This window comes from Vicia villosa, linkage group LG1 (assembly GCF_029867415.1).
Source record: "Vicia villosa cultivar HV-30 ecotype Madison, WI linkage group LG1, Vvil1.0, whole genome shotgun sequence".
Classification (NCBI taxonomy): domain Eukaryota; kingdom Viridiplantae; phylum Streptophyta; class Magnoliopsida; order Fabales; family Fabaceae; genus Vicia; species Vicia villosa.
Window position 1 is genome coordinate 185,920,078 of NC_081180.1, and position 19,052 is coordinate 185,939,129.

The window sequence follows — 19,052 nt, forward strand, 5'->3', positions numbered from 1 at the left end:
ATCTTTGTCTTCAAGTGTCGATGATAATTGTGATGGCGAACTCTGATATGAATGTACAACAATCCTTTGTATATTGTTTGAGACAATGAAGTAGACTTGTAAACACTCCAACAATTAAATTAATGACCACATATTGTTTGAGACAATGAAGTATACATGTAAACACTCCAACAATTAAATTAATGACCACATAAGTGTGACACTTATGGTATAAAATAATACAATTCCTATAACCTTATATGAGACAAACCATGAAAATGTCTCATGAAAAACTACCTTAGTTTAGTGATCCATTTTATTTTTGTTTTTTAAAAAAATTTAAATGCCTTAGGATCTAAAGGATTAAACATAGTTAAGACTCTCTTTAGTAAAATTAGTGGTTGGGTAATAAACTAGCTTATAGCGTATAGTTTATGGCATATAGCTTATAATTTATAGTTGATGACTGATGGTTGATAATTTAATTAAAGTATATGATAAAGTTAACGGTGGTTGGGTAATAAACTAGCTTATAGTGTATAGTTTATGGCATATAGCTTATAATTTATAGTTGATGACTGATGGTTGATAAGTTAATTAAAGTATATGATAAAGTTAACGGTTTAACTAGCTGATAAATGTAAAATGACATAAAAAGATATTTTTTAATTAATAATTAAATGTATATTTAAAATAATTAAAATTTATGAAGTAAAAATGAAAGAAAAAATAATAAGGTATAAGCTATAAGCTAAAACGCTATTTAAAATAGCGTCTGAAAAATAAGCTATAAGTTAATAAAATAAGCTATAAGCTCGTGATGAAAAGACGGTTATCAAACAGGCCTTTTATTATCATACGAGCTTATAAGTTATAAGGTATAAACTATAAGCTCTAAATAGGACTTGCCAAACAGAGTCTAAGTCCAAAACACTTGATGATAATTTGTCAAAAAAATCCCAATAATAATATAATATCGTTAAGATTTATTTTTAAATAATTGATATTCTACGTAAAATTAAAATATATTTTTGTATTGATTACAACACAAGATAATTTTTTTTAACTTAAAATAAGTCTTCAATTTTAAACCCATTTTAAACCGGGACAAAACAATTTGCAATATAAAAGTTATCAAGAGATAAAAGACAACAGGATAACCCATTCTCTAACACTTATTCTTTAATATTATTTTATATTATATTAAGTTATGTACATTTCATATAAATTTACTTGAATTTTTTTGAATTTTAACTATTAAAAAAAAGTGTTTTTAATGTGATTCTAAATATAACAACTTACGGTATTTTCAAATTTATATATTTTTTAAAAGTTTGTTATAACCATACAAAACATATACTTGATGTTATAAATCATAAAAAAAACATGAAAAAAAATGTAACTAAGTTTTGCCCAAAAGAAAAGCATGAGTTTTTTTTAACGGAACAAAAATAATTAACTCATTCCAAGGCAGTGTTTGATAGTGTACTTTTTGAATTTATAAACTCATGTGTTATAAATGAAGTTTATATTTTATAATTTTTATTTATGTTACTTTTATTAAATAACAATTTCTTTTGTTTCATATTTGTAAATTAGTAAGTTAAAGATATTTTAAATTAGTAATTGTTGCTTATAGGAAAGACCACTGTTTAATCTCTGATTGAAGAGGGCTTCAGAACAAGCTAATAAATATTTTTTTAAAAATAAATAATTTAAAATATAAAAAAATATTGTAAATGAAGATTTATAAGAGGGAGATAATTAACTAATTAATTAATTATTATTTAAAATATAATTTAAAAAAATTAGAAAATAGAATATTCACGCAAGCTCGTTTTTCGCCGATGAATGAAGATATTTATCTCAATTTCTGCGCAAAGCAAGGTGTATTTGGTAGCCGCGACGAAAACTCATTGAAAAAGAGAGAGAGAACAATAACCAAATTCTTTTCAACTTTGAATCTACGTTGAAATTTCCGATTTCTTCGTTTAGGTATAAAATCAAATCTCTCCCTCAATCTTTGCCGATTCGTTTCAATCTATCAAGAATTTTTGTTCAGTTTTTCAGATATTTATTTCAGTTTTATTTATTGTTCTAAGGATTTTGAATTTCGTTTGAGCTTAGGTTTGTTCGATTCGGTTATGATCGTGTTCAGATCACGGATCACAATTATTCATTATTCATAATTCATAATTATTTTCATTCTATGAATTTTATTTTATTGATCTGTTTTTGTTTTTGATTTTGTTTTGTTCAGGTGATTGTGAATTTGTGATTGTAAATTGTCCGATAATTGGATAAACCACGCGAATAAGAGAGGATTCAGGATTGAGAAGCGTAGTTTTGATTTTGATTTTGATTTTGATTTTGTTGAGTTGAGCATTGAGAACAAACTGAACAATGTCTGCAACTACGAGAACAACTTCATGGGCAGATTCTGCTGAAAATGCGGCCAATGGCTTGTCAGCGCGTCCTGTCAAGCCAGCGTATGTTCCTCCACATCTTCGTAACAGATCAATGGCTCCGGCTGAGCCTCCTTCTATGGGGGGTAATGTTAATGAGAGGGGTTTGGGTAATTGGGGTAGTTCGTCTAACTTCAATAAGCAGGATTTTAGGGCTGGTAGGCAAGGATATGGTTCTGGTGGTGGTGGTGGTGGTGGTGGTGGTGGTGGTGGTGGGTTTAACAATAGAGGAGGGGGAGGGGTAGTGAGGGAGCATGGTGGGAGGCGTGAGGCGAATCCTTTTGAGAATGATATTAATGAGTCTTTTAGTGAGCAAGAGAACACGGGAATTAACTTTGATGCTTATGATGATATCCCTGTTGAGACTAGTGGGGAGAATGTTCCGCCTCCTGTGAATACGTTTGCGGAAATAGATTTAGGTGATGCGTTGAATCAGAACATACAGAGATGTAAGTATGTGAAACCAACGCCTGTTCAGAGGTATGCCATACCTATTTCTCTTGCTGGAAGAGATTTGATGGCTTGTGCTCAGACTGGGTCAGGAAAGACAGCTGCATTTTGCTTTCCTATTATAAGTGGAATCCTTAGGGAGCAATATGCTCAAAGACCCCGTGTCGCTCGCACTGCTTATCCTCTCGCACTTATTCTGTCCCCTACCCGGGAGCTCTCTTGTCAGGTTAGAATGCACTTTAATGAGTTTCTACTTTTAAATCTGTATTTGACTTGTCTATCTGTATCTCAAAAACTAATGGTTTGTTTTTCTCATCTCACAGATACATGACGAGGCCAAAAAGTTTTCTTATGAAACTGGTGTCAAGGTTGTAGTTGCTTATGGAGGAGCACCGATCACTCAACAGGTTATTTTCCAATGCATGTGATGTTTTTATGTGCACTTTTTTTTAACAGTGTTAAAGTAAACAGTATAAAAAGATCCTGAACCGAGAATCGGAAGGAGAATGGTAAAAAAGTCTATGCTTATTGTAATTTTATGCTTTGGTAAAAGATTTCAGTGATAAGCGATGGTTTCCAACTTTTCAAACATGACATTAGTTAACTGGCAAGCCAGTATAAGCAATTTCATTTGATTCCTTCCTAATAATAGTATTGCCTTGGTACTCTTGAGCATAACTATTGCTTTTTGGTTAGATTATATTCAATGAAGAAATAGTAATCGGTGGGTCAAGCTAAACTTGTATAGTATCTCATGCTTAATTCCCACCAATGAGTTGAAAGTATGCCCCCTCCCCTTCTATTTATTTTTACTTACATTTTCTTTAGCATGCTGTCTTCCCGGTGTATATTGTTATTAATATATGTGAATACATATTCTGCTCAAGGAATTAACTTAATTGTTAAATTTGCTTCTTTTTTTCTTTGAAAAAACCAAGTCCCACATTGAAAAGAGATATGGCTTGTAAAGAGTTCAAAGAGTGACAAACCGATTTAATGAGGATGAGTTAAAACCTATATAGAAAACCTAATAATATGATACACAAGAACTAACCAAGTGAATAAGTAGTTATTTTTTTTCTTGTCATCATTTTTATAGCCAGGTTGACATCGTCATATTGGCATGTTCTCCCATTGTTAGTGTAGGCTCTCCCCTCATGTCAACTTGGTTGTTCTGAACAAATGCGATCTCTGCATCAAGTAGTCGATCATTTTAATTCCAAAATAGTCTGTTGCTTGTTCTTCTATTTGCAAGCTACCATTTTTAAAGAACTTCTTAATGAGTCAATTGGGACTATGATTTTTGTTTTATTGGCTTCTTAAGGCCTCGTTTACTTTCAAAAAATGGATATAAGTGTTCATTTGAAGACTCTATTATCTCCTTATACCAAATAAAATTAACGCAAATTTTAGAAAATGAAAACAGAAGATGTTTTCACAAAGTAAACTGGGCATACTGTTCTTTATGTTTGGCATATGAGCAAGGTGTTTACCAGTAAGGATGTATTATTTACTTAGTGAGAGTACATCTGCTTTTGTTGGTTGGATGAAATTGTAATTATGCTTATATGTCTTTCTGGCTTTATGTATTATCAGTTGTTTTTTGGAGGCACACTACTTTAATTAGACAATAATATTGTGTTGCATTGTTCAGTTGCGGGAGCTTGAGAGAGGAGTTGATATTCTGGTGGCAACTCCAGGACGACTAGTTGATTTGCTTGAGAGGGCTAGGGTGTCATTGCAGATGATAAGATATTTGGCTCTTGACGAGGCAGATCGGATGCTGGATATGGGTTTTGAGCCTCAAATAAGAAAGATAGTTGAACAAATGGACATGCCTCCTCCAGGCATGAGACAGACACTGCTGTTTAGTGCAACATTTCCCAAAGAGATACAGGTATCTTGTGACGTGTACTCAGATTGTCAGCTTGATTATACTTTTCTGGCATTTCTATTTTTTACTACTAATTGGTTCTTCAATTTAAAATTTTATATTTAGTGTTTTTAAGTTCACTTTTGCACTCATGAAAATTGAGATTGCCATGATTTAGGTGTTTGAACAACTTATCTTTTGCTAGCTTTTGAATATTTTATTTTTATGAGCTGCAATGAATTCTAACAGTTGAAAAATAGTACATTTTTTTGTGGAGAAAAGCCCATTTTCAAAATTCCTCTCATTATGGTGCTATGCCATATGCCAACAGTATCTGTTATGTAGACTAATATGTTTTTTCATCCCAGCTGTTTTAAAATTTATACTATTGCGAGTGTCGCTTGATTTTGAAAACCACCATATTGATGCCTATAATCAAGCTGCATTCACTTGGCAGCGGCAGATGCAAACAATGGCACTGCTTAATTTGTTACTTGTCGACAGTTGACAGGAAATATTATATAGATTGTATGGTGGCGATTGTATGCGCAATAGTTATAGTCAGGATTAAATGACGGTGATGTAGTTTTGGAGATATGTTGAGTTTTGATGGCGATGGTTTCATCTAGTCAGGATTAAACTGTTTGCTTAAGATTATGCTTTGTATGTGAGATAGAAATTCTAATTGATAGAGCGGGGGTTAATGATAAGTGGCAAACCTGTTGTAATCAGCTAGATCTAATTTGTCTTAGTGGCATGATTGATATAAAAATATTTATGATGTCTCTTCATCTAAATGCACTGCAGAGACTTGCGTCAGATTTTCTTGCAAGTTACATATTTCTGGCTGTAGGAAGGGTTGGTTCAAGTACCGATCTAATTTCTCAACGAGTAGAATATGTGCTTGAGTCAGACAAAAGAAGCCACCTCATGGACCTTCTTCATGCTCAGAGAGAAAATGATGTGAATGGAAAGGTAATCTCTCATCACTGCATTCTACTGCCATTTAGGTTTGTACATTGGTTGCCATAGTTTTCATTTTGTTAGCAAAATTTCACTAGTTTTCAAAAACTATGCCGCACTGGACGAGCCTTTTGTTTAAGAGTTGGAAACTTTGATTTGTCATATTCACAGTTTTAACGATATTTTGGTGGTTTTTGCAGCAAGGTCTGACTTTAGTTTTTGTGGAAACAAAGAAAGGAGCTGACGCGTTGGAACACTGCTTGTGTGTTAACGGATTTCCTGCAACTTGCATTCATGGTGACAGAACACAGCAAGTGAGTCTTTTTAATTGTGAACTGTCAGCATTTATCATATTACGTTAAAATATTTACATATTTTCTTGATTTGTTTTGTATTTCTTTATTGTTTCTCTTAACTAAAACAAAATTTTCCTTGTGTTTTGAAGTTCTACATTCTCAATGAGAGGTTATAAAATTTGAGCAGCTCCATTTTTATTTGAAAATGGTCTGAATGTTCAAATTTTAAAAACTCCCATTATTGTTAGTCTCTTCTATCATAAAAATCTATTTTCTCCTCACGTTTTCCCAGATATTACGTTAGAACTTCTGAACTAAAAAGTTGTTCTTCTGTGTATTCCTGAAAATAAATGTGTACAATGCAATGTTTCTGTATGCAGGAAAGAGAACAAGCATTGAGATCATTCAAGACTGGAAATACTCCAATTCTAGTGGCAACAGATGTTGCAGCACGTGGTCTTGATATTCCACGGGTAGCACATGTGGTAAATTTTGATCTTCCCAATGACATTGATGATTATGTGCACCGGATAGGAAGAACAGGCCGAGCTGGTAAAATGGGATTAGCAACAGCTTTCTTCAATGACAGTAATTTGTCAATGGCTAAACCATTGGCTGATCTGATGCAAGAGGCAAATCAAGAAGTACCTGCTTGGCTCACCCGTTTTGCAGCAAAGACTCCTTATGGTGGCAGTAGAAATAAGCGAAGTGGAGGAGCCCGTTTTGGTGGTCGCGATGTTAGGAAGGAAACCTCATATAATAAAGGAACCGATTACTACGGCGGTGGAGCTGGTGCTGGTTATGGGGTTCCTGCGAGCTATGGTGGAGGGTATGGTCAAGGTGTAACAAGTGCTTGGGATTAGGTTAGTGTGATATTGTTGATTCATTTCTCATGTTGAGTGAGTGTATATAAATTTCAGACTTTGATTTTGTAAAGTTGTATCTTCTCAACCGTAGTTTGTCTAAATCTATGCATTTCGTACTAGAAGAAATATTTTGTCATCAGAAAGATCTATGATTGGCTTACTTTTGCTGCTTAGGCACATAGAGTCTGTTAGGAAATGTAAGTCAGGAGTTAACTCTAATTAGCATGCAGATATTATTGATTTGATTTTTCTGTTAACTGTTCACCTTTGCACTTAATAATTACCTAATATAGTAATGAAGCCGTGGAATTTTTTTAATTATAAAAATCACTTATGAATAGGATTAAATATAGGTGAACACGATGGGCTCTTGGAGTTATTTATTCATCACCCAACCATTTTATTTTATGTCATATATTTATATTAAAAATTTAAATAAATTACATTTTAAAATCAATTTAGGTTCAGGTACTCCTCAAAACTTAAGGGTATCTAAAAAATTATTATAAGTACATTAAGTTAGAAATACCTTCATTGGATAAGAATAAAGCTCTTCTTCCTTTCTTTTTGTTTTCTGTCCTACTTTTTTAACTTCACATTGATTAAAAAAAAAGCTCTTCAATATATTGTATGCAAAAGGAGAGGGAAAAAAACCCTCTTTATCCACCTCCCTATCTTCTTGGTGACCTCCAGCGAAATTCTACAACTGCCCCTTTACTTCGGAAATGCATTTTCAAAGTACAAAAAAAAAAGTGTTTTCGGAGATGCATCTCCGAAAACACTTTTTTTTCAAATTTTTTCTTATTTCGGAAATGTATTTCCGAAAATACCATTTCGGAAGTGCATTTCCGAAATACTGCGTGTTTTGCAGTTTAAACAAAACAGCCCCTCCCCCCCCCCCCCCCCCCCCCCCCCCAAATCATTTATCCTAAACCAATTTCAAACTCAACCTCAAATTTTTTGCAAACCAACTTCCAAGGCTACATTAAAGGCTCTATCTACTTGTTCTACTACATTCGAAAGCATCTCAATCATCTTCAATTTGTAAGTTTCTAAAGCTTTAGATCTATGATTGAAATGCATGTTAGGGTTGTTAGAAATTAGAAAAATGATATAGGGGTAGGTTGTTAGTAGTCTTTAGGGTTGTTTAGAAGCCTAAAAACTGATTTTGAAGTGTGTTTTGGGGTTTGCCATGAAACCTACAGAAATGGTGTTCGTAGGGGTGTTTCGGAAGTTCATTTCCGAAAACACCTCCCTAACTAGTTTCGGAAATGAACTTCCGAAAAGTGTCCAGAAGTGTTTTTTTTTTGTTTTTTAATTGTTTCGCATTCTTATGGATTTCAATTGTTTCAGGAATATGGAAGGCAACCCAACACGTATCAGACAGGGGAGAGAGACACAAACAGCGTCGGCTAGACGCGAGCGTGCGGCGCAGCTTGCATCGACGCGGGGACAGGGTGGAGTACGAGCACCCGTTATGACAGATGAGCCTGGTTCCTCGTCTGGATCGAGGAGTCGGCTGGCTCAGGTATCTTCTTCCCGTCAGGAGGAGGAGAAGGAGGTGACATACTAGGAGGTGGAGGAGGAGATACCTGATGCTGATCCTCCACACGGGGAGGAGGGCTACCCGGGAGAGCCTAGGGACTCGTCCGTGCTGATTTCCTACCACGAGCACGTCGCTCGACGTGTCTGGGATGGAGAGGTATTTTTTATAATTTATCCGACTTTATTATTTAACCTTTATTTATTTAGATTTTTATTCCACATTTTCTTAACGGTCTAATTAACAATGTTTTTTGTTTTTGTTTTTGTTGTAACAGGAAAGGCCGACTTAAAGAATGGTGAACCACGCGCGAAAGATTTTTGGTCTCTTTAAACCAGAGGCGCAGTGGTTTAATGATGCGGTGACTGCTTCCGGGCTTGGTGAGTTGTGCATGACCGGGTATACCACTATCCGCCACGGCATGTAGGGGGCCTTTGTGGAGCGGTGGCATAGGGAGACGTCTTCTTTCCACTTACCGGTTGGGGAGATGACTATCACCTTGCACGATGTGCACTGTCTTCTCCACTTGCCGATTAGGGGGATGCTGCTGAACCATTCCCGGATCCAGAGGGTCGATGCGATCGACTAGATGGCGATCTATCTGGGTATGGACCCATATATGGCTGATTTTGAGTGTCGAACGACAAATGGGCCTCATATCCGGTTCTCCACATTGAGCGATTATTATGAGCACCACTTGGTCGCGGAGGCCGAATCCGAGGAGGCGGATAATGCCCTATTTATGGAGTATCACCGTGCCTGCGCTCTCCGGTGTTGGTTCATGTTTTTGGTAGGCACTGCACTATTTGTGGACAAGAGTGCAAGATACGTCGACGTGACCTACCTCCGCTACTTCATGGACTTGACTACCATTCACCAGTGGAACTGGGGGTCAGCTATTCTGGTATACCTATACCAGAAGCTGAATGAGGCCTCCAATTGGAGGACCAAACAGTTGACCGGATCCGCCACACTCCTGACGGTATTGTTAGAACAAGAAATGTTCTGATCAATATTCTTTATTTTGATGATAACATTATGTATGAATTTTGTATAAGACAATGTGGTACTCTAATCCTTTGCATTTTCCATTTCAAGAAATATATAAAGAGTATGCACAAATCAGCGTTCAGAAGCAACTGACTCAGAAAGTTCTGGATGGCTTCATCAGAACATGCTCTGGCAAGACATCAGAAGATGGTCATGCAGAATCAGAACATGAACTGGAAAGCATCATAAGATTGGAAGTCAGAAGAACAAGCTTTGAAGTTCTGATGGTATCACGCTCAAAGCTCTTCAAAGTCAGAAGACAGAAGATGCTCTGCACCAAAGCTGATGGCTCTGATATTCAAACATTGTTATCTACAAAATATGAGTCCAGAAAGAAAGTACAAGATGAAAGGCTGGAACGTCTAATCTATGACTGACAAAAGGAACGTTAGAAGCTACAAAAGGCAAAGTCAGTAAAAGCAGCAAAAGCAAGGCTCGAGGTAGTTGACAAAAGTGTGAAACATTAAATGCAGCGCTGTACTATTCACGCAAAGCATTAAATACATTCCAACGGTCATTTCCTCTCAGCGCCTATAAATAGAAGTTCTGTCCAGAAGCTGAATATAACACTTGAGAAAAATATACAGAAACGCTGTCAACTTCAAAAGCTTACAAACTTCATCTTCAACCTCACAAACTCTTGTAGTATTTAGTGAGTGTTAAGTTTAGAACTTAAGAGAAATATCACAGTTGTGATTACAACTTTATTAGAAGCATTCAAACTCTTGTAAATTTTATTTTACATTGATTGTAAAAGGATTCCTAGAGTGATCAAGTCATGATCTGTAGACTCTAGAAGACTTAGAGGGTATCTAAGTGGGAAACCATTGTAATCAGTTGGATTAGTGGATTAAATCCTCAGTTGAGGTAAATCACTCTAAAGGGGTGGACTGGAATAGTTTGGTTAACAACGAACCAGGATAAAAATCATTGTGTTGATTGTTTTTATCTTCCAAGTTTTTGAGTTACACTTATTCAATCCCCTCCCTTTCTAAGTGTTTTTCTATCCTTCAATTGGCATCAGAGCGCCGATTCTAGGTGCAAGTACTTAACCGTGTTAGACAAAAGAGTCAGGGAGAAAAACACTAAGTTAAAATGGTTGAAACAACTTCATCTACTCCTACTCCTGAACAAAACAACAATGGTAATGGAAGTAATAGTTTCAATGGCTACAATAGACCACCAGTTTTTGATGGTGAAAACTTTGAGTATTGGAAAGATAGACTCAAAAGTTACTTTCTTTGTCAAGATGGTGACTTATGGGATCTAGTACTGGATGGTTACACACATCTTGTGAATGCTCAAGGTGTCAAGATTTCTAGACAAGCCATGAGTGGTGCTCAAAAGAAAGACTTCAAGAATTATCACAAGTCTAGAACCATATTGCTAAATGTTATCTCTCATGCTGAGTATGAGAAGATAACAAACAAAGAAACAGCTCATGATATCTTTGAATCCTTAAAGATGACTCGTGAGGGTAATGCTCAAGTAAATGAGACAAAGGCCTTAGCTCTAATCCAGAAGTATGAAGCATTCAAGATGGAGGAAGATGAAAATATTGAAGCAATGTTCTCAAGATTCCAGACTCTGACTGCTGGATTGAGAGTGCTAGATAAAGGCTACACCAAAGCTGATCATGTAAAGAAGATCATCAGAAGCTTACCCAGAAGATGGGGACCCATGGTGACTGCATTCAAGATTGCCAAGAATCTGAATGAAGTGTCTCTTGAGGAGCTGATCAGTGCCCTGAGGAGTCATGAAATTGAGCTGGATGCTAATGAACCTCAGAAGAAAGGTAAGTCCATTGCATTAAAATCTAATAGTAAAAAATGCACTAACGCTTTTCAGGCTGAAGAAGAAGATTCTGAAGAGTCAGAATCAGAAGAAGAAGAAGAAGAAGAAGAAGATGAACTATCTCTAATATCCAGAAGAGTAAATCAACTCTGGAAAAGCAAGCAGAGAAAGTTCAAGAACTTCAAGAACTTCAAAAGGCCTGAAAAAGGAGAATCTTCTGGACACAGAAGATTTGACAAGAAGAAGGTAACGTGCTATGAATGTAAAGAGTCTGGACACTACAAGAATGAATATCCAAAGCTTCAGAGGGAAAAGCCCAAGAAAAGATTTGAAAAGAAGAAAGGTCTTATGGCTACTTGGGATGACTCGGATTCTTCTGATCCAGAGTCAGACTCTGAAGATGAGCAAGCAAACATAGCACTGATGGCCACCGTTGATGAAGAATCAGAATCTACATCAGACTTAGATTCTGAAGAGGTATTTTCTGAACTTTCTAGAGATGAGTTAGTTTCCAGCTTAACTGAACTTCTGGAAATCAAGGCTAAACTTAGTATCAAATACAAAAAGCTGAAAAAGCTCTTTGCATCTGAAACTAAGAGACTTGAATTAGAAAATTCTGAACAGAAAGAAAAAGTCTTAAAACAATCTAAAGATGCTGAATCATCTTCAAGTTTAGAAAAGTTTATTCCAAGTGTGAACAATATTCTTAAGGAATATCACTTGAGTTTCAGAAAATTTCTATCTAGAGGTATAGGAAGAAGTCAGCTAGCCTCTATGATATATGGTGTAAGTGGAAACAAGAGAATAGGCATAGGCTTTGAGGGTGAAACCCCATATAAACTTGAACCTGTTGATGAGATGGTTAACACGTACAAACCTCTGTATGATCAGTTCAAGTATGGCCATTCTCATGATATTAGGCACACATCACATGCTAAGAGTTTTCACATAACACACACCAAGAAACAGGTTGCTACACAATCTAGAAAATCTTATGTTAAAACTCATGCTAAATCTCAGTTCAATCAGAACTTGAGAAGGACTAACCCAAAAGGACCCAAAATAATGTGGGTGCCTAAGGAAAAGATAATTCCTGTTGCAAATCTCCTTCAAGGCTCAAAAGACAAAGGCAAACATGTCATGGTACCTGGACTCTGGGTGCTCACGACACATGACGGGAAGAAGGTTTATGTTCCAAGACCTGGAGCTTAAATCTGCTGGAGAAGTTAAGTTTGGAGGGAACCAGAAGGGCAAGATCATTGGCTCTGGAACCATATGCATTGGTAACTCTCCCTCTATAACTAATGTTCTTTTAGTAGATGGATTAGCTCATAACTTATTTCCATAAGTCAATTAAGTGACAATGGTTATGACATTATCTTCAATCAAAAGTCTTGTAAAGCTATTAGTCAGAAGGATGGCTCAATCCTATTTACAGGCAGGAGAAAGAACAACATTTATAAGATTGATCTTTCTGATTTTAAGAATCAAAATGTTACTTGCCTTATGTCTGCTAGTGAAGAGCAGTGGGTCTGGCACAGAAGATTAGGTCATGCTAGTTTGAGAAAGATTTCTCATATTAACAAACTTAATCTGGTCAGAGGACTCCCTAATCTGAAATATAAATCAGATGCTCTTTGCGAAGTATGTCAGAAAGGGAAGTTTTCAAAACCTGCATTCAAGTCTAAAAATGTTGTGTCTTCCTCTAGGCCGCTAGAACTTCTGCACATTGATCTTTTTGGCCCAGTCAAAACACATCAATCAGAGGGAAGAAATATGGATTAGTCATCGTAGACGACTATAGCAGATGGACATGGGTAAAGTTCTTGAAACACAAGGATGAGTCACATATTGTGTTCTTTTACTTCTGCACTTAGATTCAATCTGAGAAGGAATGCAAAATCATAAAGGTTAGAAGTGATCATGGGGGTGAATTTGAGAACAGATTCTTTGAAATTTATTTCAAAGAAAATGGTATTGCCCATGATTTCTCTTGTCATAGAACTCCACAGCAAAATGGAGTTGTAGAACGAAAGAATAGGACTCTACAAGAAATGGCCAGAACCATGATCAATGAAACCAATATGGCTAAGCATTTCTGGGCAGAAGCAATTAACACTGCATGTTATATTCATAATAGAATCTCCATAAGACCTATTCTAAATAAGACTCCTTATGAATTGTGGAAGAACAGAAAGCCCAATATTTCTTATTTCCATCCATTTGGATGTGTATGCTATATTCTGAATATTAAAGATCATCTGCATAAGTTTGATTCTAAAGCTCAGAAGTGTTTTCTACTTGGGTATTCTGAACGCTCAAAAGGCTACAGAGTATACAATACTGAAACTCTTGTAGTTGAAGAATCAATCAATATCAGATTTGATGATAAGCTTGGTCTTGAAAAGCCAAAGCAGTTTGAGAATTTTGCAGATATAGAAATCTCTAACTCAGATCAAGAAGAACCCAGAAGCAAAGTTTCAGAAGATCAAGTTGCAGCCTCTTTGGAGAATCTCAGAATATCTGAAGAGCCAACACCCAGAAGATCTTCTAGACTCAACTCTGCTCATCCAGAAGATGTTATCATTGGAAAGAAAGATGATCCCATCAGAACAAGAGCATTCCTTAAGAACAATGCAGAATGTCAATTTGGTCTAGTATCTCTGATCGAGCCAACTTCTGTTGATCAAGCTCTGGAAGATGCTGACTGGATAATTGCCATGCAAGAAGAACTAAATCAGTTTACAAGGAATGATGTTTGGGATCTGGTTCCAAGACCAAAAGGATTTAACATCATTGGAACAAAGTGGGTCTTCAGAAACAAGCCAAGCGAGAAAGGAGAAGTTGTAAGAAACAAAGCCAGACTGGTTGCTCAGGGCTATAGTCAGCAAGAAGGCATTGACTATACAGAAACCTTTGCACCAGTGACCAGATTAGAATCTATTCGCTTATTAATTTCATTTGCCACTCAGAATAACATCACTCTATATCAGATGGATAATAAGAGTGCCTTCTTAAATGGTTATATAGATGAAGAAGTATATGTCCACCAACCTCCTGGTTTTGAAGACTCTAAGTCTCAAGAACATGTTTTCAAATTAAAGAAATCATTATATGGTCTGAAGCAAGCTCCCAGAGCTTGGTATGAAAGATTAAGTTCTTTCCTTCTGAATAATGGTTTCACTAGAGGACAAGTGGATACAACTCTCTTCTGTAAAACTTTTAAAAAGGATATTTTAAGTTGTCAAATATATGTTGATGATATCATATTTGGAACATCTAATGCTACACTTGGAAAGGAGTTTGCTAAGTCTATGCAGGCAGAGTTTGAAATGAGCATGATGGGAGAACTGGGATCCAGATCAATCAAACTTCTGAAGGAACTTATGTTCATCAGACCAAGTATGTGAAAGAACTTCTGAAGAAGTTTAATCTTTCAGAAAGCAAAGAAGCAAAGACTCATATGCATCCAACGTGTGTATTAGGTAAGGATGAGGTAAGTAAAAAGGTAGATCAGAAGCTCTACAGAGGTATGATTGGATCTCTTCTATATCTTACTGCTTCTAGACCTGGTATTTTATTCATTGTATGCCTGTGTGCTAGATTCCAATCAGATCCTAGAGAATCTCACTTAACTACTGTTAAGAGAATTCTGAGGTATCTGAAAGGTACTACTAATGTTGGTTTAGTCTACAGAAGATTTGAAGAATACAACTTAGTAGGATATTGTGATGCTGATTACGCTGGAGATAGAGTTGAAAGGAAAAGTACTTCTGGAAGCTGTCAGTTTCTAGGAAGTCATCTGATCTCTTGGTACAGCAAGAAGAAAACCATAATTGCCCTCTCTACAACAGAAGCAGAATATGTTGCTGCTGCTGGATGTAGTACACAGATGTTCTGGATGAAGAGTCAGCTAGAAGATTATCAGATATATGAGAGTAACATTCCTATATTCTGTGATAATACTTCTGCTATTTGTTTATCTAAGAATCCTATCTTACATTCCAAAGCTAAACATATTGAGATTAAACATCACTTCATTAGGGACTATGTTCAGAAGGGTGTTCTTTCTTTAAACTTTGTGGATACAGAACATCAATGGGCTGATATCTTCACAAAACCCCTTGCTGAAGATAGGTTTAAGTTCATTCTGAAGAATATCAGTATGGATTTATGCCCAGAATGAAAGGATGAGAAGATCTGGTATATGGATTAGATTTGAAATGCTTATTTATTTTCTTATCAGATGTTCTGGATATATTGTTCATTTAGATATTCTGATTCTGTTATTGCTAACGTTTCATTTGTCTAAGTTGATTCAGAATTTCTATTAAAGCAAAACAGCTGTCACCAGCTATTCCAGATGATGAACACGTGTTCATTTTGAAGGGACAAGCATGCGTGCAGTTGATGAGACGCCGCCCTAGGTAACTGTGCAAATCATTTCAAATCTCACGTTATCTCTCCTAACGTCATTCAACATTAAATGCAATTGATTCTTTGCATTCTGTAACTGTTCATTCTCAGAATTTAATTGCATTTTGTTTCGCGTCCGTGGCTATTTAAACACATCTCATATTCATTTTCCCTCTTTTCACGCATTCATCAGTTTCTTGTTTATGCATTTCTGCCTCTTCTTCTCTCTATTCAAAAACCCTAAAAAGAAACCTAGTAATCTTAGTAGTGCTTCAGTGGCTTCTTCGTCAAAGACTCAAATTGGTTCATCTTCTCATACAATTTTTGGAAGCACCATAAATGCTCGTACTCTCAAGAAGATGGGATTAATTGAATCTATTGGTACTTCTCCTCAAGTGAACACTGAAGTAAGGTCCAAGAGAGGTCATGCTCTGGCTGACTTTGAGCTGTTCTTCAGAAACAAACTTCCAGAAGTGATTGTTCAATACATTGCTATGCACAAGGAAGTAGGTTCTATGTGTGATCCTATTTGGATAAGCAAGCACAAACTTGCTACTACTGCTACTCAAGTTCCAGAAGAAGTTCAAGAGAAAGAAAGAAGAACAAAAAGAAAGCTAGATCTTCCAGCAATAAGTGAAGAAAATAGTCAAGAGAAGAAAGAAAAGAAGAAAGATAAGAGTCAAGAGAAGAAAGAAGATAAGAAAAAGAAAGAGGAAGAAAAGAAAGAAGAAAAGAAATTAGAGAAGAAAGAAGTGGAAATGGAAAAGAAGAAGGAAGACTTGAAAGGAAAGAAGATTGTTGAACAGAAGGAGAAGCAGAAGGAGAAGAAAAGGAAAACTGTTGGAGAAGGACCTGCTAGGAAGAAGAAACGACCTTCAGGTATTGTAATTTCTGAACTTGGTTCTGCTCTTGTTTTAAATTCAAATTTTGTATCAACAGAAGCTACCCCAGAAATTCCACCAGAAAAAGCCCTTGCTAAACCACCTCCAACCACCAAAGTTCCTACCCCTCCTACTTCACCCAAGTCTAAAGGCAAATCGCCTATCCCTGTTTCTGAACCTATCTTTGAAGCCACACCTCTAAACACTATCATTCCTCCTCACGCCACTATATCCACTTCTCAACCTCCTCCACATTCCAACTATGCTCATGTAGACACTGTTGTGTTCTGCAATTTCACCTCATCAGAATCCTCTCATTCTGATTCTTTCACCAACCTCATGCAAACTTATACCCGTCTCAAAATCAACCCTCATAAATCCTCTGTTGATATTCGTTTTGAATTGTTAAAGTATAAGGTACGAACAGGGTTGGATGCTCTGAAGGTTGTTCATGACTCCAAGCCGGATCATGTAGCTGCTGGGAAGCTCTAGAGAGCTTTTGGAAGAGAGATTCAGGCTGACTTTCTGGATCTTCAAAAAGAGTGTTTGGCTGCTGCTCCCGGTCCTTTTGGATTCTTTTTGCAGTATGATGATGGCAAGTACTATCATCCCATCACCAACTGGAAGCCTCTGGAAGAGAAGCAGTTTGTTGATGAACTTGAAGAAGAAAATCCTTTGGCAATTGTTGTGTGGAAGCCACATCCATACAAAGTTCTGACTGGAGATTTTCAGGCTTTGTTCAACTGGTTCAGGGAGAATCCTATGGAAAAGGCTCCTAAAATGGTATACCCAGAAGTTGAGTATCCTCCAGAACCTGAGACTCCTACTGCTCCAAAGAATCTGGCTAAAATTCTTCAAGGACTAGAGCATCCTGCTGAAGATATTCCTGTTGAGGAAAATCATGAAGATGTTCAAATGGTTGAAGCTGATGCTAGCCATCCTGTTCTGGATAACAACTTTGATGTTGCTTCTACTGGTTCTTTTGTTTCTGTTCTGATGAACACTATGAAGGAGCTCCAACAGAATCAAGCTACCTTGGCTAGTCGTCTGGACAAGCAAGATAACACCAACGCTGAGATCAGATCTTGGATGAAGACTCAAGAAGAAGCTACTAAGAAGCAAGTTGCGGACACTTCTGAGATTAAGAACCTTCTGGCCGTCTTAGCTTCTAAGTTTAGCCAGTCGTAGTCTGTCTTGTGCCTTAGTTTGTTTTCCTTGTTTCTGCATCTGTTTGCTTGCATCTGCTTCTGTATTGTTTTTCTTCTGATGATTAATCAATGAAATATCTTTTTCTTTCTTCACTCTGTGTGTCTCTTCATCTGAATCTTTTATGCTTTTTGATGTTATGACAAAAAGGGGGAGAAATGTGATAATTGAATTGATTTATAATATCAGTTGCTGGGCTTAAGTCTCAACATTCCTAACAATCATTGCAAGTTTTCTATCTTTGATAGTTTTTTGCAGGAATGAGATATTCTAGACAAAACTCAATATGAGAAGCAAATACATGGGGAAAAGCAATTCTAAAGCTCTTAAAGATTTGAAGCAAGCTGAGTGCTCTGAAGCTTCAAGTCCAGAACCAAGAAATGCTGTTATCAAACCCAGAAGCTCTAATACAAGAAGTCTCAAAGTTCTGATGGATCAGATAAATAGAAGACTCAAGACATAAGAGTTCTGATATAAGTGATCACAAAGAGAAATTCAAAGCTCTGCAGCTGTCAAATGGAAGCTCTGAAGAGAAGCTTTGAATGTTCTGAAGTTCTATTCAACGTGAAAGTCTCAACTGAAATGGAAAAATACTCAGGGAAGTCTTTTATTTATAAATTCTTCTAGTATTAACTTCAGGGGGAGATTGTTAATCTCAGAGGGAGCCATATTCACACACTCTGATTATATGCTTATGCTATAACTGTGAAATTGTCTTTGTACATCTGATATTCTGGATACAAATTCATATCAATTATATATGTTTTTGTCATCATCAAAAAGGGAGAGATTGTTAGAACAAGAAATGTTCTGATAAATATTCTTTGTTTTGATGATAACATTATGTATGAATTTTGTATAAGATAATGTGGTACTCTAATCCTTTGCATTTTCCATTTCAGGAAATATATAAAGAGTATGCACAAATCAGCGTTCAGAAGCAACTGACTCAGAAAGTTCTGGATGGCTTCATCAGAACATGCTCTGGCAAGACATCAGAAGATGGTCACGCAGAATCAGAACATGAACTGGAAAGCATCAGAAGATTGGAAGTCAGAAGAACAAGCTCTAAAGTTCTGATGGTATCACGCTCAAAGCTCTTCAAAGTCAGAAGACAGAAGATACTCTGCACCAAAGTTGATGGCTCTGATATTCAAGCGTTGTTATCTACAAAATCTGAGTCCAAAAAGAAAGTACAAGATGAAAGGCTGAAACATCTAATCTCTGACTGACAAAAGGAACGTTAGAAGCTACAAAAGGCAAAGTCAGT

The 19,052-nt window shown here is 36.4% G+C and overlaps 1 protein-coding gene across 1 annotated transcript; it reads left to right on the forward strand.

Moving 5' to 3' along the window:
- The first annotated feature begins 1,818 nt into the window (after positions 1–1,818).
- Positions 1,819–7,149, forward strand: LOC131644736 (DEAD-box ATP-dependent RNA helicase 37-like). Its single transcript, XM_058915310.1, has 7 exons — positions 1,819–1,974; positions 2,240–3,120; positions 3,218–3,301; positions 4,549–4,791; positions 5,575–5,742; positions 5,931–6,044; positions 6,407–7,149. The coding sequence occupies exons 2-7, from the start codon at positions 2,383–2,385 to the stop codon at positions 6,887–6,889; spliced, it is 1,830 nt and encodes a 609-aa protein (XP_058771293.1). The 5' UTR covers positions 1,819–1,974; positions 2,240–2,382; the 3' UTR covers positions 6,890–7,149.
- Positions 7,150–19,052: the final 11,903 nt, after the last annotated feature.

Bases quoted from the DNA above. Each gene is read 5' to 3' on its own strand.
- LOC131644736 (XM_058915310.1), top strand. From the start codon at position 2,383: ATGTCTGCAACTACGAGAACAACTTCATGGGCAGATTCTGCTGAAAAT. The intron at 3,121-3,217 runs GTTAGAATGCAC...CTCATCTCACAG, and splicing joins CCCGGGAGCTCTCTTGTCAG to ATACATGACGAGGCCAAAAA. The intron at 3,302-4,548 runs GTTATTTTCCAA...TGCATTGTTCAG, and splicing joins GAGCACCGATCACTCAACAG to TTGCGGGAGCTTGAGAGAGG.